At 41.4% G+C, this 26,908-nt stretch overlaps 1 protein-coding gene across 4 annotated transcripts in view; it reads left to right on the top strand.

Annotated features, from left to right (window-relative positions):
* Positions 1-26,908, top strand: part of mid2 (midline 2) — a 98,035-nt gene that overhangs the window by 32,826 nt on the left and 38,301 nt on the right. For 3 of the 4 annotated variants that reach the window (XM_083980229.1, XM_083980231.1, XM_083980232.1), the window contains exons 3-4: positions 18,523-18,588; positions 21,574-21,669. In XM_083980229.1, coding sequence (XP_083836355.1) covers positions 18,523-18,588; positions 21,574-21,669 — 162 coding nt within the window. The remainder of the gene's footprint in view (positions 1-18,522; positions 18,589-21,573; positions 21,670-26,908) is intronic. The other variant, XM_083980230.1, reaches the window with a different exon arrangement.

The following is a 26,908-nucleotide window of genomic DNA, read 5'->3' as shown; positions in this document are numbered from 1 at the left end:
CTCCTGTCTCTCTCTGTCATCTGCTTCTCTCCTTTTTTTTGCCTTTTCACAAGGCTTAAAACCTGAAGGAAACCTGAACTTGAAGGCTTGTTCTGTGTGTATTTCAGTGTAAAGCTGTTAGAAGCTGACAACATAGCAAAGCTTAGCTGAGCCTCTGACACTTTTGGCACTCAAGGAAAATCATTTTAACTAAGCAGCTGATAACTGCAACTTTATGAGTCTCTGTGGCGTCACCCATAGCCTACAACACATGCACTGTATATATTTATAATTACAATGCATTCATGCACGCCAGATTGAGTTCTGTGTCTGTTGTGTCTATTTTGATACAGAGGCTGTATTTGTGTATATACAACATGGAATGCATGGCAGATCATAAACTCATTACTATTTATGTATTTCAGTCAGATGGCTGGCAGCAACACACCACAGCGTAAGAGGATTTACACATTAATCAACAGTGGAAAACTCATCTCGCTATGCTGATGTTATTTTTTCCAGTGACTTCCAAGCATTTTTGATTCCATCCTTTCAGACGTTGCCACATTATTTTCCTGCAATATCTGAGTAAGCACTTCTTGGTATTAATCTGCAACAATCTGTAGCCCAGATCACATTTTGTATGAAGACAAGGGAGGGGCTAGGGGGAAACTGATGACACATGCAGACCCTGAACATTACTATACAGCTTGATTTACAAATCACATTACAGTGTCTCTGGGGAATTTGCAAGATTGCTCAGGCTTGATGAAGTCGACTCGTTTTAATCTTACGAGAGCTTTTTATGTCAGAATGGTAAATCACAGGTGCCTGAATCCTCAAGAAACTATTTTGGCTTGTTGCTCAGGGACAGCGGACAAGGCACCAAAGCATAACAGGAATATTTATACAATGTGTGGAATGTCTGTCAGCATCCAACTTCTGAATTTCTTCAACCCGCGCGCGCACACACACACACATACACACTGGAGTATCCGTGCACACACATTGGAATGCACACAAAAGCTGAAGACACACTGAAAGACTCTATTCTTTCCTTTGAGGTGTGTTTTGGTGTTTGTGCACGCGCTTCCTTTTTGTGCTGCGCTGTGTGCGAGTCTGAATCCTGTTGTTAGATTGCCAGGCAGGAATAGTGCGTCACCACTGGGAAGATGCTTAGGTTGAACTAATGACACCAGTGTGAGATGAGCAGCACGTCTTCACTGGCCCGAGGACAACAGGGACCTCTGAATCATCCCCAAACTTAAAATAGCCCAGTGGTTATTATTCTCTGAGCTGCACCCAGGGAACAATAATCATGTTTAATAATAGTTTTCAGCATTGAATCATGTGTATTATCTGGATGTTGAAGAGTGGCTTTATTGAATCCCTAGCCTTTTAAATTCTGAGATTGAATTATGCACTTCTCTACTTTTAATATACCTATGTATACCTGCTTTAATCAATATTTTCCACAATGGGTTTAATCATGACACATGGTGTGAAAGGTGTTTAAATCCATAACTAATTCTCACTTTACCAACTTAACCCTTGTCTCAGATCTATGTAGTTTTTGTGTGTGTGTGTGTGTGTGTGTGTGTGTGTGTGTGTGTGTGTGTGTGTGTGTGTGTGTGTGTGTGTGTGTGTGTGTGTGTGTGTGTGTGTGTGTGTGTGTGTGTGTGTGTGTGTGTGTGTGTGTGTGTGTGTGTGTGTGCATCTTTCACATCGTTTTGCTTTTACGGCTCACAACTTAACTTTTGGTTCACTCTCACCAATCTTATCACTGTTAGTCTTGACTATAGTATCCAGGTGGATGTTATCTATTCGTCACTAAATGGCAAACATACAAAATAGCAGGTGATAGAGCTAGAGGCGCATGCAGCATCTTAAGAACCAGTTATTAGTCAGTAATAGCAAGTTTGGAGGGTTATAGTAATACATGAGGGTCGTGTTAGCTCGTTTAGTAGCAAAACAAGTGCAACTGGCCCTGAAGGATAGAAACTTGATGGTATAGTGCTATATTGTGTTGACAAATTGGGATATACTGTAAACTGTGAGATGTCTGGTTTTCTTATCTTGGGTTTTCAAAGCCAAAGCAGGTAAAGCACAGACTCGACTGTGGAGTCTGTGGCTGAGCAAAACAAACCTCATTTGCATCATTCCCTCTGGCCCTGGTGAGATTTTTGACTCAGGAAGATGGCGTTTTACTCTGTGATAATCATTTCTTATCATACATTTTCATTATGGGATGCTTTTCATTTTTTGAAAGCTGTGGCTATGTCCACTTCAGTTTTGGCTCCAAGACAGCTGGTTTCCCTTTTAGCAGCTTCAGTGTTGCAACAGCTTGAAATGGAAAACGCATCATTTCCCTTTCAGCAGAGAGCTGAAGAGCTCAATGTTACTGGGTGTTTAGAGCAGCAAATGACCAAAACTGGATGTGGTCCATAATACACAGCGATACTTAAGTCAGACAGAAACCAATCTTGTCTATCTGCGACAATCACACTTGGTTGATCATCTCATACACTGTGTTGACTCTTTGCTTTCATTGTCACTGAAGCTGCATTTCCTATCCTTCCACAAGGCTACAATTTTTCAACCCGTTTAAGCAATCCCATTAGGGTGACAGAGAGAAATTACTTCTCTGTGAAGGTCGGTCAGTCAGGAATCAGACGGCTCGGTTCAAAATCACAAGTGCCAGGAGAGAGAAAAACAAGCAAAATAAGCGAGAGGAGTTCATCGCAAAGGTGCCAAGTGATGAATTTCTTTGGAAAAGCCCCGGCTGTTTCTTTTTTATTTCTGAATTAGATTTCCTTCCTGTGGTACAGACGCAGACAGGTGGATGAAAAGGGAGAAATTTGTGAAGAATGAGGTCAACAAAGTTAACCTATGTTTTAAAAAGTGCAATTGGGATACTCAGGTTTTATTGTTACTGTAAGCATTATTGTGCTATAGCATTGCCTGTTGGATACATATAACTCATTGACTAGAAGACATCTTTCTGACATAGATTACGCAAGGTGAAGTGATCTGTGAGTGAGAGGAACGACTCCTTTGGGCATCTTGAGGGGAAAGTGAAGGCCTAGAAATGGATTTCTAAGTATGTGTGTGTTGTTTTGGGAAGCAGTCTCCCACACTGCTCTCAGTCACAGACACAGCTGCTTTGGACAGAAATGTTCTTCACTACATTCCATTCCCATGAATCTCTTACTTCCTGAAACACGCTCTCCAACAACATTTGCACACACACACAATCATGAGGATCATTATCTAACACAGAGACTGTTAGAGTGGCAATGTATAGGGAAAGAGGCAGACACGTGCTGCCTGTACTCTTGAGTCAAGTCTTTGTATAGTAAATTAGAAAAGTTTTAAACACATTGTGAACTGTTGTGTATTTACAGCAGCTCCATTTTTATAGCTTGTCATTAAGTATTAATTTAGGAAAGGAGAAAAGTTAGAAAGTTTGTTTTCTGACTGCAGTCTTACCAATTCTAATTACACATTTACCATAATTATTACGCTCTGAATATGTCAGTGTTGGATCTAAACCAGAAAAAAAAATGTCAATCAGTGTAGAAAATACAACTATTGTTTTTGGCACCAGCCGCACCAAATACAAATTGACTGTGTATGTAGATTATACATTTAAAAAAAAATACATTTCACTTCACTTCCTCAGGTTCAACAGTTCAGGGCTGTTGGTTGCGGTCTAGACTCTAGACCACAAGTGAACCTGCGTCCCCTGTGAGGAGACATCTAGCAGTCAGCCAGAGTTGGAGGCATTACTCCCACATGTACAAGTTATGTAGATTTACAAGACTTTGGACAGGATTTTTACCACGAGAGCTGGACGGAGAGGAGCGGCAGGACAATAAGACCGGGAACTGGCTTTTGCAAACCCAAGTTACCTGGAAGCTTGTTCATTTCATGTGACAGTGAGATTGAGAACACAGGTCAGCGGCGCTGTGCTCAGATGTCCCGCTCTTAAAGGCGATGCGGAGCGCTGATGCATACTTAATAGCACGCAGGGCTTCTTTTATGGCTTCTAAAAAAGGGACACATCACCTATCCTCTCTGGCCAGCGTAGTGGTGACAGCAGCAGCCAGCAGCACCCTGTCCCATAAAGCTCCACGGCGAAACCGACACAGCCACGTGCACATCTGAAGCCATGCACAAACATGGAGCCACTACCTGTTTATTCACATGGACAATATAGTGTATAGATGGCTTTCTCATGTTATTTCTACATGGGTGAAATAGCCAGGAACACACATAGTGCAGGCTATTCCTCGAAAGTGGTCTTTTAATGTAAGATCTAAAAGTAGTATTTTCTTAACTGACCTGTCATGTTAGTTTGAAACCCCTCATAGAGTTTACATGCACAAATAGACATACTAATTGATAGCACTGGGTGTTTTCCAGGCAGCTGTGTGCAGCTTCTTTAGTAATTTCCCTTTGCAATACCGCAGCTGCTGTGTGCTTGTGAAGAACCATCAAGCTCATGCTATTACTTTTTGTTTTATTGTCAGTGAGTCCTTGATTGTCCTAAAGCTCCACCTGAGTGAGGAGATATCATGGGGAAAACATCTGTTGGTTCGATGTCTGCTTACGTGTGACCGGATATGTTTGATTTCATAATTCTGACAAAGTTCAGGTTTCTGTCAGAATTTCTATTCCCTTATCTTTTTATTTTCCATTTGTTGTGTAACACCTGCTGAAATCCCACCATAGATTTTGTTTGCAAAGATGTAGACACAGTATCACTTTTCAATATAAATTCTGGTTCACTGTTTGTATAGTGAACTCTATCCTCCCCCGTCGTGACCCCAGTGATCTGCCAGAACATCCCTGGGTGTTTCTATCGCCGCTCAGGTTGTGCAGAGGAAGTTCAGCTCCCCAGGGAGTCGCACACAGAGAGGAATGCGTCTCTTTCAGATACCGACGCCAGAAATCTAGCCACGCAGGCTTACAGGAACGCAGGGAATGCATCTTTCCTATATTCAGACACTGTCCGGAGCGGTTCCCTGCACTGTGACTCTGGTGTCCGGCCAAATCAGTAATGCAGAGTGGTGGAGCTGAACCACCAGCTCGGGTTGTGTGATTTTGCACTTGGGTTGTCATCCCCTGAGATTTTTTTCATCATTTCCATAAGTCTGCTGGAGCTGGGAATCCCAGCATGTGAATCCAAAGTGTGTCAGACTCAAAGCAGTAGACTCCATCTGAGGATGCTGTAATCTCCATGTGTTCAGTGATATGAGTTCATCATATTTTTTTTCTGACATTTACATTTTTACCTCCTCAGTCACTTAACATTACAGTGTCCATCTCAGTTCTTGTGGGCATCCTGCCAGCAGCTGTCATGGTAACAGGTGTCATATATAGACGTTATGTAGCTGCCATCAGCACTAGAGTTACATGACCTCATCTATAAATACATGATAGTGACATGATTTACTGGCCTGCTTCCTGGGCACCGTCGGTCCAATTAGATAAGGCAAAGTACAGTAGAGATAGAATAAATCACTTCGCCCACCTTGGAGGAGGCGAACCCATCTGTTAGGGTGGACACAACCACTTTGATAGTAATGGAGACACTCTGTCTTGTCACTCACCACCGCTGCTGCTGTGTACGAGCACATTATTGTGTATTTTGTGTACTGTGTCGATACGTGTGTCTGATGTGCTGTGTGCGTTTTGCCAACTGCAGCTCTGGCAGATGACAGTCTGGGTTATTTTCTGTTCCACATCTGAATGCCCTGCAGGGCCCGGTAGGGGGGGTCGCACTGTGTTGGGCAGGATAAAACACCTTGGGGTGGATATCTCACTGTTTCTCTCAAATAGGTCTCTGGATGGTATTATCTACTATCACGGTCGATATTGCTGAAACAGCAGCAAATATAAAGCTGCTGTTTTCTTTTATTTATTTGTTTGTTTCCAATTGTGTTCTGTATACTCAGAGTAAATTCTACCCATTTATTTCCTCAAGTATACAGCTCAGGGTACCTACAGTATTCAATAAGTTACAAGGCAATCAAATCACACTATTAAGTGCAGGGGAAAAACTGGGTGTGTGCAAAATAAAGTTTTTTAATCTGGAAGGCAAGGCAACAGAGGAGTGTATTCATGGCAGACTGAGTTAAAAATGTGCTGTCCAGAGAAGCACAGAGGAAGTTTCTGTGGAGGTTAAATTCGAGGCTGCGGTAAAAGCCTTGGAATCACAGATGCTTTACATCAGAGCCGTCTGTGCCTCCATCTTCCCACAAATCATGAGTCAGTATCTTGTTTTCGAAGCAAATGTGTGTGTACATTAGTGTGTTTATCCTCCTGCTGCTGGAACCATGTCTCATATGCTCACGGAAACGAGGCGTTCACTGCTCCGCGACCCTCACACCAGAGAGAGAGAGAGAGAGAGAAAAAGAAATGGCTAACTGTTTTGCTCATAACCTTATCACATTCTCACAGAACCAACCCCCTGTTTCTGTAGTCCATGAGCTGAGATGAACTTCTCTGGAGGTTTTGCTGGAAGCTGACAAGTGTAAAGCTTTGGCTCGGAAAGTGTCAATCACACTAGATTATTGTTCCTGTTATATGGCTGAAGGTTTAAAAAGATGACATGTACAGCAGCATGAGGCTCCGAGATGACAAACGGACTCCAATGAGAGAAGATTAGTTTGTAGAACTTCAGTTATGAAAGATCAGATGCAATGCATCGTTTCTAGTTGAGCTGCTACTTGCAGTGGTGGCTGGTCAAACAAAACGTATTAAATTTCGACTGAGAAGTGGGGACAGCGCTAAGTCGTATAGAGACGGGGCTCAGATTGTCACAGTTGTTTAGTTTTTACAGTAGCAAAGGCAAAACGAAGAAGTGGAGGACACAAAGATGAAGGTCAGGTTTGAGGAAGGAGTTAGAAGAGGGCGACAGCTGACATCGTAGAAAAGTGAAGATGTGCGATCAGAAGTGGCAGGTAAGAAAAAGCAAATAGCGGGGGTGGAAAAGAGAAAGAGGAGCTGCACAGATTCCATGATGTCGACATTCAGGGCGTTTTATTCATCGTTCCTCACGATTTAAATGACAAGCCACTGCTTATACCTAACCTGCCTCCAGCAAACCCACAGGTGAGGCTTCAGCTGTCAACACACTGGATTTCACTAGAAATAAAAAAGATGAACTTCAGAGTGTGTTTTTCTTTATCTGCGTTTTAGAACAGTTTTCAGAGTGAAGAAAATATGTAACCGTACACAATAGGAAATAGCATCAGAGTTTATTTTACTGTCCCATCACAGCTAACATTGAGGAAGTCAATGACAGGATTTTCAGGACAGAGCAGGCAATGAAGAGTGGACAGGTAATACAGTATACTGTAATTCAAAAGAGTGTTACAACATAATTCTTAAAAAATATATTTTTTTATCTTATAGTTTAACATTTTGTTTAACATTTCAAGATGCCAGTTAAGTTAATTAATATGTTCTATTTTGTTTGTTTACTCCAGATAAGAAATGTGGGGAAAAAATGTGTGACAACAATTTCCTGCTTTACAGCAGAGGAAAGAATTTGTTGGCCAGGTGCCTGGCAATTGTTCCTGGCCAAGAAATAGTCCATCATGTAACCCCTCCATGAGACAGTAAAATGTTGCTTTTACGCTTAATTTCCATTATTTGTCTATTTTTGTAGATATTAGACAAAAAATCAACCGGCTACGGAGGTGCTGGCACATTGTGTTGCCCTTGGAACAGTATAGGCTTGCTGTTTGTGGTCTGCATGCTAAGCTAAGTTAACCCTTACCTCCTGCTGACGCCACAATAGGCAACATATTTATTGGGCAGATGTTAGAGTGCTATTTATTTTTTTCATGTACCTCATCTAACAAAAAAGCACATTTACTCAATAATTGCTCTAAACAGCAGTAGGTCTGTACAAACTGAATTAGCTGTACTCTTTAATTTCCCATTTTTGAACTCAATACCTAATCATTTTTTAATTGCCACTCTGCTTGTGTGTGAGATGTATATGATTTCAGACAGCCATCTGGTGGGGGCAATTTACTTAAATATTTGCCTAATTATTGTAGTCTATTGTGTTTTGGAGGGCATGTCCATAAGTGGAGTGAGTTTGAAAAGAGCAACAAGTTCACTGTAATTAAAGTGCAAAATACCAGAAGGGAAAATTACAACAGACTGACAGTCACATGTCTGCACATGTTGATGTCCTTATGCATACATGCATGCATCCAGAAGCAAAGGATGATGATGATGATGATGATGATTATCCATCCCAGGAAAACAACTTTTGTGTCCAGCTTGAATCTCTTGCCTCCCCACTGGGCATCCTGGCCTCAGAGGAGGAAGGTAGGTTGGAGGTGCATGTACCTGTTCAACCAGAAAGCCCTGTATATCCAGTGTTTGTGAAGTGCACATGAATTTTCCACAAGCGCAAATGTGCTACAGTCTGTGTGTCTGAAGTGAGATTATCTGGTGTGTCACTTTGCCAAGAGTGATATGGCAAAACACCATCGAGGGCTCTCAAAGCTGTGGGGTTGCGATGAAAACTTCACAACTGTCATGTCAGTTATTCATTGCGCTTTCACAGGCAGAGTGTGCACAGCTCACGGTCTCTGTATCTTAAGGGAATAAAAAAAACAACTGCCAACGACGACTATATCAGCCTTCCTCAGTGACTCTCAGTAAATTTATGTTTCCCTAAAAAGGGAAAGAGGACAGATGTTCACCCAGGATGACATAATATGTTTACAGTGTCTGTGGCAAATGTTCTAACAGCTTAGTGCATTTACAGCTTTAATACATTAAGGATCTGATTTGCAAAGATATGACCATGTCCCAACTTGAACTACGATAGTAGAAGTTTCATCAGTAGAAAAGTTCCTTCAGTAGAAAAACAAGTCCCCGATTCACTTTAGTCACCTCCAAATAAATGTAACTTCCTTGACGTCTCTGACATCTCTTTATCTCTGCCTCACTTTGGATGGATGTCTTTGAGCTTTAAGGCTTAAAGGAGGTTCAGTGAGAACACCTTGGTTTTAGCACAGTGTTCTTTTTGCATCAGCTATAACCAGGCACCGTCAACGACTACTGTGCTTATCTCACTTCTGTGGTAACTTTATTTTTTATTATTATTATGCACACGGCTTGGTGCAGTTGAAATCAGACAGGATTATGTGAGTTTGTCAAAAGCACTTCCTGATTGTAGTTATTCAGGTAAAAGATGTGGGTGTGAGATTCACGCAGCCAATGTAGAATTGCAAACTGATATGAAATTGCCTCTGGAGCGTCACTGAGCGGAAACCAACATGAGGTAGTTTCATGCTTGCACCCCCACACGACCAATCAGGTGGTCCGTTTTGTCTCTTGACAATCATTCAGGATCCGTCAACTATTTGTGTGTGTCAGCTGCAGTTCTCATTATGCTGTTATATCTGTGAGCGTCTTCCCGGCACGTCTCTGTGACCCCCTGTGGGTGCTGAGGACTCGACTTAGCAGCGCTGCAGTTATACTGACACAAATAAAAGGGACTCAACCTTATACTACACAAAATGTTTATTATTATTATTATTATTATTATTATTATTAAAGAGTGTGTTCTGTTTTGTCCATTTGTCCACTTCCATTGATTTTAGTTTGTACAGTGTTTGTACTGTTCAAACACCCATCACTCTAATAATTGTCCACAAGAACCTTGGAATGAACTAAATCACACTATGAAGTCATTATTTTTATGTCCTCACCTTGAGGGCCAAAATTGGTGGAAATTCATTGCAGTACTTTGCTGGAAATATGTTGGTATTTTGTTGAACATTTTTCATTATAGCGGTGAGTCAGAGGGTTTTAGAGAGGCAGAGCAAAGCAATGGCCTCTGGGTTCCCATCAGTCGGAATGACTCAGACCCAACACACTGCTCCCTCTATTATTGCATTTTAGAAAATAAGACAAAATGAATAACCGTGTCATATGAATGTACCAATGAGCCGACAGCTGGATAATTGTATTACAGCAACGGAAAACGCATGTGTACGTGTTCCATGCCTGTCTTGATGCTCTTTCTCGTACTAACTAAACAGGAACGTTGTCCAAATTCATTTCTGAATATAAAATCCATTTGTAATGGAAACCAATCAGGTAGAAAGCGTAGATAGTGAGGTTTGTCGGGGCCGCAGGCTGCCACATGGAGCCGATGCTGTGGGAGGTGAACGCAGAGGACAGGTGGTTAGTAATAAGCCACAGAAATGCAGCCTAACGAGTTGGGCGGTGTCCTTACTGTCACACACAGTATCTTTTTTTTAAAAAAGCATTTACAGTGCAGAAATGTATTGATTTATTTGCATTGGTTTAATAATCTTCCAAAAGCCTGGCTTTACGTAATATTAGGCCCTAAAAATGTACAGTATGGGCATGGAAAACTGAGGAAATATCAGACTCATGTGGGTTATTTGAGATTTTCAAAAGCATAGCATAATTCTGTTGTGTACTGTTGGGCCAATTTGCCTGACACTGCAAAAATAACAAGGCGGCTTTTTGTAGATAATATCATGGGAGCTGAACTGTTTCCTCTGTGAAAATAGTGCTAAGACTGTCAAATTAAAAATTAAATTAAAAGCGAGCAAGAGAGAAGAGATGAAAAAGAAGCAAAACCTCTACATGACATTTACTCTTTCAGGTTTACAGAGGGGTCAGAGGTGAAGGTCGGCTTCTAGACATTACCTCTGGAAGCAGCAGGGGGTTCATCGAAGGACACTCCATTGGAGATGCTCATTGATTCGAGAGATTGAACCTGGATTATGTGGTCAGAGTGCAGTCTCCCCGTTGGGTTGGTCAGTCTGCTGCCAGTCAAAGTCTACATCTTAGAATGTGAAACATGCCAGTGCTACCTCTTGAGAGCCTTCAAGTGAATTTTCCAACATTTTAGAAATGCACTTATTCGCCGTCTTACCTAGAGCTATAGGGGAGTAGATCAATATCAATTATCTGTGCATTTAATAGCACTGGGTTCTCTCCTTCTTCTAGTTCTTCTCTGTGTGTTTTGTGCATCTGTCACATTGTCCTGCCACAAAACCGTCCCTGTGATATCAGGACTACTGAGGTGTGGCCTTTGAATATGGATACAAATATGTGCACTATCTGGGCTCGGTCCTGCTACATTGATTCCATTGTTTGGACAGTTATCTGTGAGTAGCAGCAATATCCAAACAACAGATCTAGCACACCGAGCATGGACATGTGAGATGCATCCAGAGCAGTTGTTTGTGACTGTGTTCATTTTTCTTGTATCTTGCGATCTAGGCCCCTCTCAGTGTTACTGGCTGCGTACATCAGATTGTACACAGACACATTAGATGTGCTCACCATGGCCAATGCAGTTGTAACTGCTTGCTATCAATATTGTGCCTGAACTATAACTTAACTTATATATTGGCATTTTATTCAGGACCAGTAAGCTTTGCTCCAGCCTCTATCTGCATGAGGCATCCAGGCAGAGTCTCCATGACGATAATGTCTTTAGTCAGGAGCCACAGCGGTTGGCTGCAGCTGGAGTCTTGAAGACAGGAATATTCCTTATCTAGCCCATAGCTAGCAGCACCAGCCTAATGATATCATCTACTGTGGATAAGGTTGGACATGGATAACAAGGATTTGTCGGGAGCTGCACAGTGTAGCCCTCGGATGATGAAACTATTTTGATCCACTCAACCTGCTGATTTATAATATACTGTTGGCGGTGGCGTCTTTAGGATGTAAGTAGTTCACAAATCAATGAGCAGATGAGGACACACACACACACACACACTGGGCTGCAATAAGAAGAGCAACTTCTTCAAACAGATTGAGTGGTGCTACATCAGTCAGATAGACTTTGACTTGACTTCTTACCAAAGTTAAAAGTCAAGTCATTACATGTCTGACAAGTCAGTAATATGGGTTGTCAATTCCATTTTCAATCACGATCCACAAGTACAGACTCAGCAATAGCTCACACTTTCTTTGGCCTCAGTGTGCACAGTGCATCTAATTTACCCCTTCATATACAGTATATTGTCTTATTATGGCTTGACTCATGAGTTGCAAGATTTTAATGCAGATTAACTCCTCTTTGTTTTACCCTTTTCAGATCCAATAATAAAACAATGGTGGAGGAGCACAAAATGCAAAGATTAAACAATAGAGTGTAATTGGAGTCTTATATTCAAGTGTGTCTTCCCATCCAAATTATGTCATTACAATATTCCTGAGAGCACTAAACAATGCTCTCGCCAACAATGTTAAATATCAATAATGAGTTTACTGTCACACATTTTTAGGGGAAGTCATATATTTAAATAGGTCCAAGCTGTTGATATCCTTCTTGTACACTCTGAGGCATTAGATTTGTTTGCCTGTTGCTACTGCAGATTACATTGTGTTAATGTGCATGGTAGCTGTTGTTGTTAAGTGACTGACAGCTAATTACAGTATGTGGTGTCCTGGGAGCAGCAAAACACCTATATTGCATCCGCATAGCCTCATTCATCAGATCCTTATGATGAATATCCAAAATAATGATTTGGTTGCTGCATATTAATATAAACAGAAGTGACATTTGCGGCAAATTAATTAGTTTGTTTCAAGACTCCTAATCTTGTTTATTGGTCTGTTGCTTCTCTGTGCTCATTTGAAAGATATATCATTAACACACAACACAATTAGTGTATCACTGTTCAAAAGAATTAAAAAAAAAAAAAACACTGTGGCTCTTTCTCTTAAAGGGCAACTTCAGTTTTTTTCAACCTGGGCCCTGTTTTCATATGTTTTTCTGTATATGTGAGTGATGGATAATACTTTTATTGAGGTCGCTGCAGTATTGAGCCGGGCAGGCAGCCTGCAGCCCAGCCAACGCTCTTCCGCGGGGCAAGTGGCTCCCGTCAAAGTTCGCCCTATAAACGGGCATTTTTTCACACTGACAGGCTCAGATAGTTACAATGAGTGTCCGACAACATACTAGAAAGGAGAAATGAACGTACTGTATGTCTCTACCTTTAGCCAGCACGCCTCTTCTTCTTCTGACTGGCAGTAGTCATCCCCAGTCAAAGTGGTCACAGCAGACCCTGTGGTCGGCACGGCACAGTGCATCGACAGGAGTTAAGTGTTCGCATCCATTTGTAGCACAGCTGCGCTAAGAGCAGCCCAACATTTTGTTGCTACAATTTGTAAATTCTCCGGTCGTCTCTCTTCACCTCAGTCAGGTAACAGTATTCCCCACCGGTGTTTTGCCGCGAGTTATCGCGAGATTTCAGAACGTGATTTCTGGCGTGGTGAGATTTGGACACAGATCACAGCAAACAGCGACCTCCAGCTAAAGGTAGAGACTATTACGTTCATTTCTCCTTTCTAGTATGTTGTCGGACACTCATTGTAACTATCTGAGCCTGTCAGCTTGAAAAAAATGCCCGTTTATAGGGCGAACTTTGAAGGGAGCCACTTGCCCGGGTGAAGAGCGTTACCTGGGCTGCAGGCTGCCTGCCCGGCTCAATACTGCAGCGACCTCAATAAAAGTATTATCCATCACTCAAATATACAGAAAAACATATGAAAACAGGGCCCAGGTTGAAAAAAACCGAAGTTGCCCTTTAAGCAGAGATATTGATAGAACTGAACACCAGCCAAGCTACTCGAATATGTGTTATTCTCCTGTTTCACTATTAATCCACTGAACTGAATTGCACCGTTCCAACATAAATCCAGTGTAGGCCGATTGAAATGAAACAGAAAGATCCTTTAAGTCCATTCAGCCATATCACTGTTTTCTCCTAACCCCACTATATCTCTGCCCAGCCCCCTATAATCCACTGCATTAAATTCCAATTTCTTTACATTTAAAGATCACACCAACCTTAGCCTGTAATCTGATATGAAATTATCTAATAAAAGGCTCCAAGTGGTTTAGAAATTGTCTTTTTTTCTCTTTTCTCTTGTTTTTAGTAGTCCTGCGTCGTTCTGTCTTCCTAGTCCATACAAATAATTGGGAAGCTAAGAGCACACACAGCCTCATGGGATATCCAAGAGACTTATAAACAAATCAAATGCCAACTTGTGTCTGGCCTCCTCGCCACTGTTCAGTAGTCATGACGACTCATTATTCTCTTTCAAACCCTACAGAGAAATTCCTTGATCCTAATCCCCTCATGTGGCTAAAAACTTGAATTACTGGTGGATTTGTGTCCATTTAAGATGTGTGTTTTTTTTAAACAAGGCTTGAGGGAAAAAGGCAATTGGGATTGAGAGGTGCACTAGACTTGCCCTTTCCTACCCTTTCCCTTGTCTGGTTTCCCTCTGCTGCTGCTTTCTGAGCAACTTTATTTAAGTTTCCCCCCCAGTAGACTTGTAAATGAAAGGAAGCATCTTTAGCTCGTCTGCCTCCATTTATTCTTGCACCCCCGCTGTTCTTAGAGCCTTTGAACACTCACACGGTCGCTTATAGCTTGAAGGTCACAGGAGTTCACTCAGGCGTAGCGTCTTATTCACACTAGGAAAGTTAATAATCCACATTCACTACAATTTTTTTTCTTTTGTTTTGTGTTGAGAGGGCAATATGGAATCACTGTTGCAATGAATGACCCAATTCAATCCACAACAAGCAAAGCCAAAGTGAATGAGTGGTCTGCTTTCGGTATAGTGAGATACTAACGCGCTAACATTTTAGCAGAAGTTTTAAGCATCCCTATTGGCCTCATTAATTGGGCCCCAGCCAGCGGGTTATGAGACAAGCGCGATTCACCGTTTGTTATAGTCCGCTACAATATGTTGGTCTCAAGAGTTCTGCCCTATGGAATATTATCCTCAGACAAAAACCCCGTTTCCCAGAAGGCTTGTGTTACTGACACGTCCACGCTCTGAAAAGCCTCTTGTTAACAACAGCTGTAAAGTGAGCTTGTTCTATTCTGCTGCTCTTTCTCCAGTTTAATCTCTCCCTCTTTCTCTCGCCTTCATTTCAGTCTCGTTGTTTCTCTTGTGCATGGGGGAGGATCCCGAATTAATTAAAAGAAAAAGACTTTGAAGTTGGATACTTAGCCTCGGGGCATTCTGTTCCACTTTTCTTTTTTTCTTTTTTTGTTGTGGCTGCGGTTGCATTTTTTGTTGTTACGTTGCTGTAACGACCCAGAGATCCAGCTACTGGACGATGTCATCTTGTTAAGCGAGCAATGCAGTGCAGCATAAACCCTTTTTTAATTTTTTCCCCCCAGAGCCAAACACTTATGGTGATCTTCTTCTCCTGCCTGATAGGTGGAATAATAACACTTGTTTCCATGCTCTCTTACTTTTTTTGTGATTAAATTCTTAAGTTTTAACTGGATCTCAGGTAAAAGTCATTTAATGTTCCTTTAGCAAGTTTAAGAGTAATGTATTGCATTGCAATTGAAAAATGTGCTTTGACATTTACAATCATAGTTACTGCAGAAGAGAAATCTTGACCCTTTTTCAGAAATTAGTCATTGGCTTGTCGCATTGCTCAAAAAGTGACTATTTTGATTGTGACTTTTTGAAGACAAATAATTTAGGTTTCTACTTCGTGATGTAATTCTGTGCAATTGATGGTGAAGCGGGGAACGAAACTACAGTCACAGCCTCTGTAAGCAGTGATGACTGGAGATTTAACTATGACAGCAGTCTTAGATTGAGTGTGCTCAATAAATCCTTCATCATATACGCAAGTCTCCTGTAAGAGAGAGGTATCAGTTTTTTTTCTCCCGCAGACCCTCTCCTCAGTCTCGCTAAATATAAAATATATAAAGGAGATCTGTCCTTTTTTTGTCTCAAAGAGAAATGGGATCATATGTAAAGGAATGAGGCGCCCGTCGACACAATGAAGTCATAGGAGGGGGTGGTGATCTAACCCAGGTTGATGGGCTGTCAGCAGCTGCAGTTGTAACTGTGCCAAGATGGACAGAATAAGGGCTGAAGTAGCGAGACACAGAGCAAGGGAGGAGACTGGGAGTCAAAGTTAGACGTATAGAGGAGACGTACTGTAGAAAACAGGAAAAGGTAGAGAATGACACAAAGACAGATACCAAGGGAAAAGAGAAGCTCAGAACAGACACAGGACTGAATTGGAGGGCCGTCCAGACTGGAGCTACTCTGCCAAGCTTCCCCTCTCAGCACGGGACGTGTGCCTATTTCCATCCCATCAACCCCCTCCATCTCCGTCACACTCTCTTTTCACTCTCATGACATGCCACATCCAAAGCTGAATCGGTGACTGAATGATATTACCTTATGCTAATAACCCTGCCTACCCCAGCAAGCCCCGTCATATGCCTCCAGCAACTGAAATGCAATTCGTCACTCATTTCTGCTTGGCTTTTATTTCCTCCTCCCTCCATTCTGCAATGCCGTCCTCTGATTTCCCATCTCTTATTCTATCTTTCTTTCACTTCTCCATTTAGCGCCATCTCTTTTCTCCACCTGTCTCTCTCTGGAAATGTCCTTTTTGCATTTATCCACTTGAATTCCTATTATAAGTGCCAGTAAACATATCAGTGGACCGTTGATATATTCCGAAAATACAGTGCTAAAATGAACACTGAATTAGCGCCCGCTGTTGCCAGAAGAAATCAGTTCTTTGTAAGTTTAAACTTATAACGTGAAGTGAGCATTTATGCATCACTAGATTAAAAACAAGTTGTAGCCTACACAAAAGCTAGCTTGCTCCTAAAATTAGCTGTCACGTATTCAGCTTAGCTAACTTAGCAAACAAAAAAAGCAAACACCAGCTTGCTAAGTGTTAATAATAATAATGATTTTACATATAACTTTTGTAATACATGTAGCCTACTAAAATGTGAATATTGGTGCAGTAGACCCTGCATTTATCAAATTACAAAAAATCTACATGTGTGTTAGTATAACTGAATCTTTCAAACTAAGCTGGATACTGCTAAAACTGAATAATAATGTGTCTATTTATGTATGAATAAAAAAATCAAAGGAATATCTAGTAACATAGACCGAGTCGGCAAGCAAGGAAACGTCACTTCCGGTCAGGGCCGTGGGGGAAAACAAACCGTTTTCCCCATACACACTCATGCAAAAAGGCGGTATTTTAAACCTTTGTCAAACGCTTGTCCGCTGTCATTTCTTGGTTTGAATCACTTGTATATGCTGTCAAAGGGCTATATATTAAAAAACTTATCATGATCGGGTCGATTGTTGTCGTAATATAAATATAAATATAAATATACGGACAACAATCGACCCGATCATGATAAGTTTTTTAATATATAGCCCTTTGACAGCATATACAAGTGATTCAAACCAAGAAATGACAGCGGACAAGCGTTTGACAAAGGTTTAAAATACCGCCTTTTTGCATGAGTGTGTATGGGGAAAACGGTTTGTTATCCCCCACGGCCCTGACCGGAAGTGACGTTTCCTTGCTTGCCGACTCGGTCTATAGCCTACAAGATGAGCATAGGCCTTGTCTTCCCTGAAAAGTCTCGAGATGGATCTGTAAATATCTGACCCAACCCAATTTCGATGTCTTTTCATATTCCAGACTGTTTCTGTAGCTGCTTTGATGATGATTCTCACTTCATAAGCCTTCCTATCATATTAAAAAGATGTTTTCCTGGTTTGGGTTGACATTTAATTTTGCCACTTCCTACATGTCACCACCCAGCCGACACTTGCTGGCACCTTCTCCCACCCATCCCCGCCTCCAATCTTCCCTATATCCATTTTTTATTTCTCTGCTCCTTCCCGTCATCTCTGAATGGTTCTAGGCTTCTTTGATGTAAATCATGTGTTTTAATGACTTGGCTGTTGACTTGCCTCCACCCCCCCTCCCTTCCCCTCTCCCCGGGGTGCTCGTACTGCCTGCTGGGCTAGAGCCACAGGAGTGCCAATACAAAACAGGCTGACACACAAGCTACTTTGTGTGGGTCACTCATGAAGGGGACACACACTTGCACACTTTTTGTCTTTATTCACCCTGCAAATGCAGGTATTAGCTTATGTCATCTGCATGCACAGCGCTTGCTAATTTGTGTCAGAATGGTATAAATGCATACATCTACTAGTACACACTACACACATACATGTGCATGTGTGTAGGGGACAGAGGAGTTTGTTTCACTGCAGTCTCATGGGAGACAGCTGTGTTCTGATGTATTAATCATCTTCATCTCCAGCTTGCTAATTAATGACCCATCTGTCCCCTCTCACTGATGTTCCACTTCAAACTCCCTGGTACACAAACACACACGCACATACATACAAATGCAGGGCTGCGACACAACAACCAAATGCTCGTTCCAGTGATGTAACTCCAGCACCAGTCTCAGGGAAACAAATATTTAGGTGCACAGGGAGCCACGCTGTCTCATCTGCATGCAACACCATATATGAGACCATGAGAGGAGTGTTTGTGACAACTTTATCAGGGAGGAATTCTCCTCTTCAGTTGCTGTGACTTTAGGTGGCAGACGTTGTGTGAACAGGCTTGTCTGCGTGTGTGTTTATGTGTGCACTTACGTGGGTGTATGTGTGTGTTCGTAGGCTTATCAGGTGAGCCCGGGCAGAGTGTCTGATGCGGTAATGGAGGCTTCAAAGACAAGCGCTGCGGTGAGTTCCCTGGCTGCCTTTTACCGAATCCCCCCCACCCCACCCGACCTCCCCCAGCCCTCTCCTTCCCAAACCCACCCTTCCTCCCCCACCCCTGCTGCTGGGACGCAGAGAGGCACACAGGTAGACACCTGGATGGAAAAGGAAGGGATGCAGGGAGGGAGATAAGCTAAGACAGATAAAAAAAAAATTAAGGGGGTGCAAAGTCAAACAGATAAGGGGCAGAAAGAGTAAAATCAGGCTGAGCGACAGGCAGAGGAGATAGTGGAAAGCAGCACAGACAGATGCAGAGATGTACAGTCAAGACAGTCAGGGTCATGGCCAGGTGTTTGTCCAGCCCACCTCCCTTTCACTTGCATGAGTAGAGCTACTTCAAACACCCGCCGCTTGTCTGCTGCTTTGTTCTGTTCCCTTTGCAGCTGTGGTTTGTTGTTGTTGTTGTTGTTTTGATGCCCATCGTCGTCGCCACCATTGTTGATTTGCTTCCTTTGAACGGCACTTCTATTTCTGGCTCACTATTTGCCTGTTTCCATTTTCATCTTTTGTACTGTATGTTCAAGTGAGTTTATTTATGTGTGTGCCTTTTTATTTTTTTGCATTCAACAAAGGATCTTAGTTGTGGATCGTAACTGTTTGATCATTATAATGGCAAGTGGAGGTTGATAATAATATGCAGGTTAATATGCATTAATATGCAGGTTAATATTTGTGGCTTTAAAGTAAAGTCTGACAGAGTCAGGTGGTTAAGGAGAGACACTAGTTGAATTGGGTAAACGTTTAACAGATATCATCATGAAACTTCCCAAGTTTATCACTTACATTAAGATAAATATGTTTTTGTATTACAAGTTTTGTCAAATTTTATGTTTAGATATGTAAATGAGGCAATATCTAGTTAAATATGCGCTAATTTGCATACATTTCCAGAACCGAAATCTGAACAATGGATAAAGCCCCTTTCAAAATTCTTGTTTTATTTTGTTGACATACTGTACTGTATTAGAGGGGATTTGGGATATCTTTTTTTATTACTCGCCGTTAAAAAAAAAAAAAAAAAGAATAAAATGTTGTATAATCACATCAAGCTGTGAATTATATATCAACAAACCCGAAAAACCTTCAGAATATAGACAGCAATAAAACTGGAATGTTTTGGTGTCTGTAAGTGCTGCTGAAGTGGAGATTTCTAGCTCAGAGTCTGAGGAAAAACTCATTTTGAGAAAACAACAACGACAATAAAGACTTGTACTGTAATATTCCATGGATTGTTAATGTCAATCGTACTTTTACGATTTGTTGTGGATATGGAGGAAATTACAACTTTTGGAGCCTACATTATTGCTCAGGAGAGAGAGAGCTTTACAATGACTCCTGACATGACATGACATGGGTCAGACAACAGGCACAGCATAGTATGTCACAGTAGCTAAATGTTGGTGAATTTAGGAGAAATCTACTGACGAAAGAGACAAAATGAAGTAAAATAATGTGGATTAATGTTAATTAATGTGGATTTTCTACCATTTCTTTCCACTTTTCTGAAAGAATACATGTTAAGGAAGAAAAATAGCAACATTGATCAGTGCATGAAAAGTGCCTAGTGTCTCGCCATAAATAATATGTTACCAAATGAAAATGCTGTACAAGCATTCTCATTCTAGCTGTAAAAAGGACTTCAATAAATTATGGAGGTGACTCATTTTGTTTTCTTTCTAAACATACATTCAATTGCTGATTTCAAGGTGCCTGATACTGTAGCGTCTGATTTAATTCAGCAAGAAATTATTTTAAGATAAGTTTCAAAATTTTGCTTTGTTTTGTTTTTTGTCATGCAGATCATTTTTGAAGAAAGTGATTTGCTAAGTTTAAACAAAAAAGTCAATGAGACAGTTTTCGTTGCTTTTGATTTATATTGAATTAATAACAATTTGTTTTTCAAGATGTCAGCATAATAGTATCGACACGTTGTTTCATGACGACTGTGGTAGTAATTCCTCATATTTGGCCTAACACTATTTTAACCAGGAGAATTACAACATATTCTGTTTTACAGGCTTTCATAGCATTTAGACCCATTTACTGAACTATTGACTGGTTGCCACACAGTAGCATTTACACATGTGTGAGGACATTTTTATGTTTTTGCATGGATTTCATGTGTTGTAAAGCAACCCTCAGGCAACGACCACAAGAAGAAGAAACAGAGTAGAGCATCAAATGTAACTGACTGAAAACCCTAAGCATGTGTATCTGTTTGCTCTTTTCATTGATCCTTGCAGTGGTAAATAGGTAACACTTTACTTGAAGGTATCGTCATAAGAGTGACATGACACTGTCATAAGACTGACATGACACAGTCATGAACGTGTCATAAACATTATGTCAATGTCATAACATTGTCATTAAGTGTCATTCGGTTAACCCTAACCCTAACACTTAATGACAACGTTATGACATTGACATAATGTTTATGACACGTTCATGACTGTGTCATGTCAGTCTTATGACAGTGTCAAGTCACTCTTATGACGATACCTTCAAGTAAAGTGTTACCGGTAAATACATAGTTGTATTGCAGTCTTTGAAGTGTAATTGTAAATACTTATAGAATGATATGCCTGTCAACAGGATGTATGTGAGCTTGTACAACTTGGCAAGTTAATGAAAGGGCAGGCAGAAGATGGAGTTCACAGCTCAAGTTTACTTTAAAATAAAGACACTTTTGCCAGATTCATATAATTGAGAACGATTCTGATAATATAGCAATCAAGATTTGGTCAATGTCATTAGCTGTTACTGTATGTTGTAACATCTCAATTGACACTTGTGGGCATGGTGCTGATGAATCTAATTTGTTCTGTCCATGGACATCCTGACAACTTTGCTAATGTTATATTTTGTCTCTTCCTTTTCCTTCTCTGTCTTTTGCACTTCCTCCTCCTCTTTGCTCTGTTTTCTCCTCCCTCCCTCCCTCCCTCTGAACAGCAAACCCTGGAGAACAACCTGACCAACCTGGTGAAGAGGAACAGTGAACTTGAAAACCAAATGGCAAAACTCATCCAGATCTGCCAACAGGTTGAGGTATGCAGCACGTCTTTGTGTTTGTATCATGCTGAACGATGAGTGTGGGGATAAAATAATGACGAAGTGATGCAGGAGCTTTGTTTTGATGATTAGGGAAAACCAGCTCAGAGAGTTACATGTGTTTGTGTGTGTGTGACTGAAACTCTAGTTGGTTTGGATAAAAGACAGTCACTTGATATAATTTAGCTCCCCTGCCACACCACTAAAGCTACCCCGGATTTTAGTTAAAGCCGATGCAGTCCCTCACCCAGCACTGGAGATGTGTCAAGCTTCAAACACAGTCTCGTAAGAAGCCAGGGTTTCACTTTTTGGTCCCTAGCTCATGAATAACTCACAAAGAAACAGGGGTTAAGGCCTTAGTGTGGATGTATTTTCCCTCACTCTCTCTCTCTCAGAGAAACCATTAATGCCCAAGTCTGTCACTGTTATTGATTGTGTACAGTTTACTGCCTTAGCTATTGGGGCCCCTGCTTCTTATCTAAGACTGTGGAAGACCTCTTATTGAGGAAGCACTGTGGTAGAAATTGGATCTTTATCCATCTCTATCCTTCTTGCCTTGTTCCTTACCTCTCTCTCTCTCTCTCTCTCTCTCTCTCTCTCTCTCTCTCTCTCTCTCTCTCTTGCTCTCTCTCTCTCTCTCTTACTCTCGTCTTGGACCATGGTTGTGATTGTGCTAACAATAAAATGAGCTCCCCATTCTTTCAGTTCCCTTTACCACTTCTGATCAAATATTGATTCGTCTCAACATTCAAAGAGAATTTCAGTTCTATACCATGGGTTTTTTTTTTTAAAAGATCATTATTTGGTGGAAAAAGACAGAAGAAACTACCATTAAAGTGTCAATAGACAACATTACCAGATTGTGTTTCCAAGAGGTATGAATGTTGGCGGTGCTGCCGCAATCGAAGAAAATAGTGAGTTTCATTTTGGAAAAATGTCACAGCCAGAGAACTGTGAATGGACAATTAGTTGTTTGTTTCTGGCTGGTAACGGTAGTGTTAGAAACTTGGCCTGTAGCGCGCGTCTATCCAGGCTGTCACTGTCCAAAGCAAAAAACAACCATAAGAATGACGTTCTTATCATCTTCACCATGATGATAAAACACCTGGATTAATTAATAAGTAGGCAAACTACCAAAAGCTCCCGGGGAAAACAAAAAGCACTGCTCTGTTTTGGTTGCAGGATGGCAGATGCACTTCCTTTGCGCTGGTCCATGAAATTTCATGCCCTGTGGCAGAAAGAATTGGATAGTGAAAGAGAGGCTTATAGTGAACGAATCTAAACACAGATGGTGTCATTATTCTATGGCCATTACGTTATGCATTCAACATTTACTTCACAGTGAAAAGTTAGAACTAAAATGTGTTACTTTGATAAACTGAGCAGTTGCATGTGCACCCAGACGGATCCGTTCAATTGACTCTTTGTAATCACTGATTCTCAATCAAGTGGCTGACGTAACGCAAAGCAGCGAAAATGAAACCACCGGGTCTCAGTGACCTCTTGTACTTTGCCGTTGGTAGCTCTCCAGACAATCTGATTCAAACCATGACTCAAGAACAAAGAATGAGCTGGAGTAGCTCTCAGCAAACCAACCGCTCTCAAACCGTTTAAAGGGGTAGTTATGTAATTCAGACAACTTCAAACAGTGAAATGACCAATTTGCTGTGGGCAAAGATACAAGCCAAACCTCTTATGAAATACTCCCCACTTTCAAGGTGCTAATAGCTTAATCCAATGCTTTTAAAGCGTCATAAGTTCAGATCTTGTGCCTCTTCAAGGTCATTGTCTGAACTGCACTTTCCTTTTTCATGCATCTCACTGCTTTGCTTTGAATATTTATTTTTAGCATGAGTTATTGTTACAACACTCAACAGCTTAATTCCCACTGGCGCCACCCATACAAGAAATGTATGCTCCCGGGTCAAAACCAATACCATTATCTGTCAACTGGTATATATCTTCCAAGTGCAAACTTTATTTGACTTGTCACAAGCTAGTGAGGTTTCACAGCTCACCCAGTTCCATTTAGTGACAACCTTGGAGGAGTGTTTGGTATCCTTGCATGAACCCATACCTGGCTGCAAAAGAATTATACCCCAGACAGACAGTCTTGTCACTGTTGACCTCTTGGGCTCATGCTGTGATTTAATGGAGGTACTGCATGAAGCCAGTCTGAGAGTACTAATGCTCAGCCATCGAGCGTTCTCTGCGCTGCATCACTAATACGTGCACGCTCAAGCACACACAAGCACGGACTTTGTGCCTTAACGCACCCACTCTTAATAAACACCATCATTTCTCTGTGAGATGTGACATTAATGGCTGCAGAGGACAAATGCACTTTGGTGGCGCCATCGCTCTGTGCACAGTTCATTTCTTATTAGCGGGGTCTGACTCCATTTTCTCAGAGTCACGCTGAGGTCCATGAAATACAACTCATGCAGCCGCTCAGCCAATCAAAATTAAATGATCACTGTGTGATTCATTAAATACAGACAAACTGTTCATGAACAGTGCATACCAATGTCGCAACAACAACAACAGCAGCAGCAGAGGAAGAATCTCATCACTTATTCATCAAAAAGAAATGAGGAGCAATAGCATGGAGGGGAACATGGCTCACTGACTCTTAAGCAAATTATTAAAAGACACTATACTATGTTTTCCTGCTCTGTTTGTACAAAGCCATTCTCCTACGTGATGCCAAAAGATGAGTGCATAATGACAGGAAGAATGAGAGAGTGTAACGTTTCTCGGTGAGTTCATATTAATGTGCAGTGGATGGTTGGAGGAGGACAAAGGAGGAGAAGAAGAAGATGGAGAAGGAAATGTAAGGGAGGTAGAGGAGGTAAAGGAAGGAGGAGAAGAAAAGACAAAGATAAAAGGACGAGAAAGAGCAGGGTTATGAGGACAAGGAGAGGAATTTTTTTTTAAAAAGAGAGATTTGGTGCAAGTGAGGGAGAGAGAGAGAGAGAGTTGTGTGCGCAAAGAAATCTCTGAAGGGCTTTGAGCATGACCTGGATTCCTCTCCTCTTTGTTTGCATCATACTGTATTGGTGCCAGAGATATGATCAAACACCATGTGAATCAGCTTCCTTTGTGTCAGCACACACAGCAGCGATGCAGCCTCGCTCTCCTGAGGTTCTCGTCTCACGGCATCGACTCGGAAGACATGCAGGACGGTTCTTCTTTGGGGGGTCTCTCTCACCATGTCACAATATTTGGTGTGGGGCAGTTAAATCGGTTGGCGTTCTTAATGGTATTTAGAGTAATGTTTCTTGAAGGCACAGAGTGAACAGCGCAATTCGGAAGCGTTTGCAATGATTGTTGTTGAGCTAAAAACACTTATTCATTCAATGCTAAGTAACTGGAGGGAGACGAATGAGCAGCAGAGGAGAGACTTCAAGTGGCTGAAAAAAACCATCAGGTTTGCATGGTAGTACAGTGGTAAGCACTGTTGCCTCTCAGCGAGAAGGTTCTGTGTTCGATTCCCATTGAATTTCATGGAGTTTTCTCCTGGTGTGTAAATATCCAGGTCCACGCGTACTCGAAAATCTCACCAGATAGATGAATACTGGAGTGATCACATTTGGCACCACCTGTACATCAGTTCCTTCCTTTCCTGTCTCCCAACAATCTGTGACAAATTACCCTGTTTTTTGTAAAGTTGAACAATAAGTCTACTGCAGCCACCATTTTGTAGCAGCAGAAGTTCCCCCTTCTTCTTCTTCAAATGGACACAACAAAGGATGCACATCTGATTTATTTATTTATCTCTTACACAAGTTCTGAAGTCGATTTCCACTTAAGTCCCAGGGAGTCTCCCCTTTCATGCCTAATGTCTCCTTAAAGGCTTGTGCCGCGCGCTGGAGACTCGGAGCATTGTTTGCATACGGTGAAACTCTTGATTTTGTGTCTCTCTCCAGACACTCACTCCACAGCTCGACAATTGATCAAATCAATTGTGTCTCGCTGTATCTTTGTATTCCTGCTCTTTATGTCTGCACTCACTGGTTCAGCTAACCCCCCTGAAAGACAGACTGTGTTGTGATGAGGTAAATTTGCTAGAGGGCTTTTTGATGAGGGCCCTCCATAATCAGGCGTATAACTCACCTATAGCTTACACAGTGTATGTCACGCTGGGGAGGGCATTCTCCTGACACAGCTTTGAGGAAGCAGTCAAAGCTGCAGCCAGTTTTTCAAAGCCCTACATTTGTGTTGCCATCTGGAAGAAAAGTAAATGATCCCTCTGTTAAGTTTGTGTGTGTGTGCGTGCATTAGGATTGATGGGAAAGAGAGAGAAAGAATCACATCAGACAAAGGCCTAGTGGGTTTTAATGCTCAGACATGTATGTCTGCTGATTAAACAATGAGCTGTAAGTCATTAGCCAATACCTGCCTAGGTTTATTTACACTGGAGCTGGTCCCACTGTGTGTAGAATGTGAATCAGCTGTGTGGAGATGGCTGTAATGCTGTCTAATCCTTTGTATTAGATCTAATTTCACCTGTCTTTACCTTTCTACTGGAGCCACGGTGAGACTGAACAGTCCACTGATGTTGGATGTTGTTTATCTTTGCCGTATTTCTAAAGCCGATTGCGGTTTCTGCTGTATGGGGCCATCGTTGCAGTGGGATAATGGCATATAATGAAATTAAATTCTTGCTTTTATACAGGCGCTGGTGTATTTTAGCTTTTAACAGATGGCCACTCCATCATTTCATTTGTTTTTATGCCAGTGTTTCCTCTGCCATCTCTCAAGTCCACTCTTTTTTATATTTACAACATTTTAACAAAATTGCAGATGATAAAATAAAAAGAGCAAGAATCATCAGCAAGCCTAAGAGTCCGCATTCAAGCTGTCCAAGACCACACCACAAAACTACAGTAGATTTACTTCTTAAATCTTCTTAAATAGAACTTTTTTATGTATGAACACATAAGCGCAAACTTTAATCTATGATGATTAATGTTTTAATCTGTGATAACACGCACCATGATAAATCAGCGATGTAATGTGTCAAGTTGCTGAGAGAAAAGAGGAGACAATGTTAAAAGTAAATGTAGTTAAAAGTATAAAAGCTCAAAGGATCACTTTGTCAGGTTATAAGGCCAGTCTTTAAAATTCATTGCCAATGAAGTGTTCCCAATTATCACCTCTTTTTGACATAACATCTATGATATATGTCCCACAGTGGCATTTTCCTCTACCCTGCTGCATCCATAAAGCCATT

Source organism: Trachurus trachurus, assembly GCF_905171665.1.
Source record: "Trachurus trachurus genome assembly, chromosome: 10".
NCBI classification, from domain to species: Eukaryota; Metazoa; Chordata; class Actinopteri; order Carangiformes; family Carangidae; genus Trachurus; species Trachurus trachurus.
This window is presented reverse-complemented; position numbering and strand designations above follow the sequence as displayed.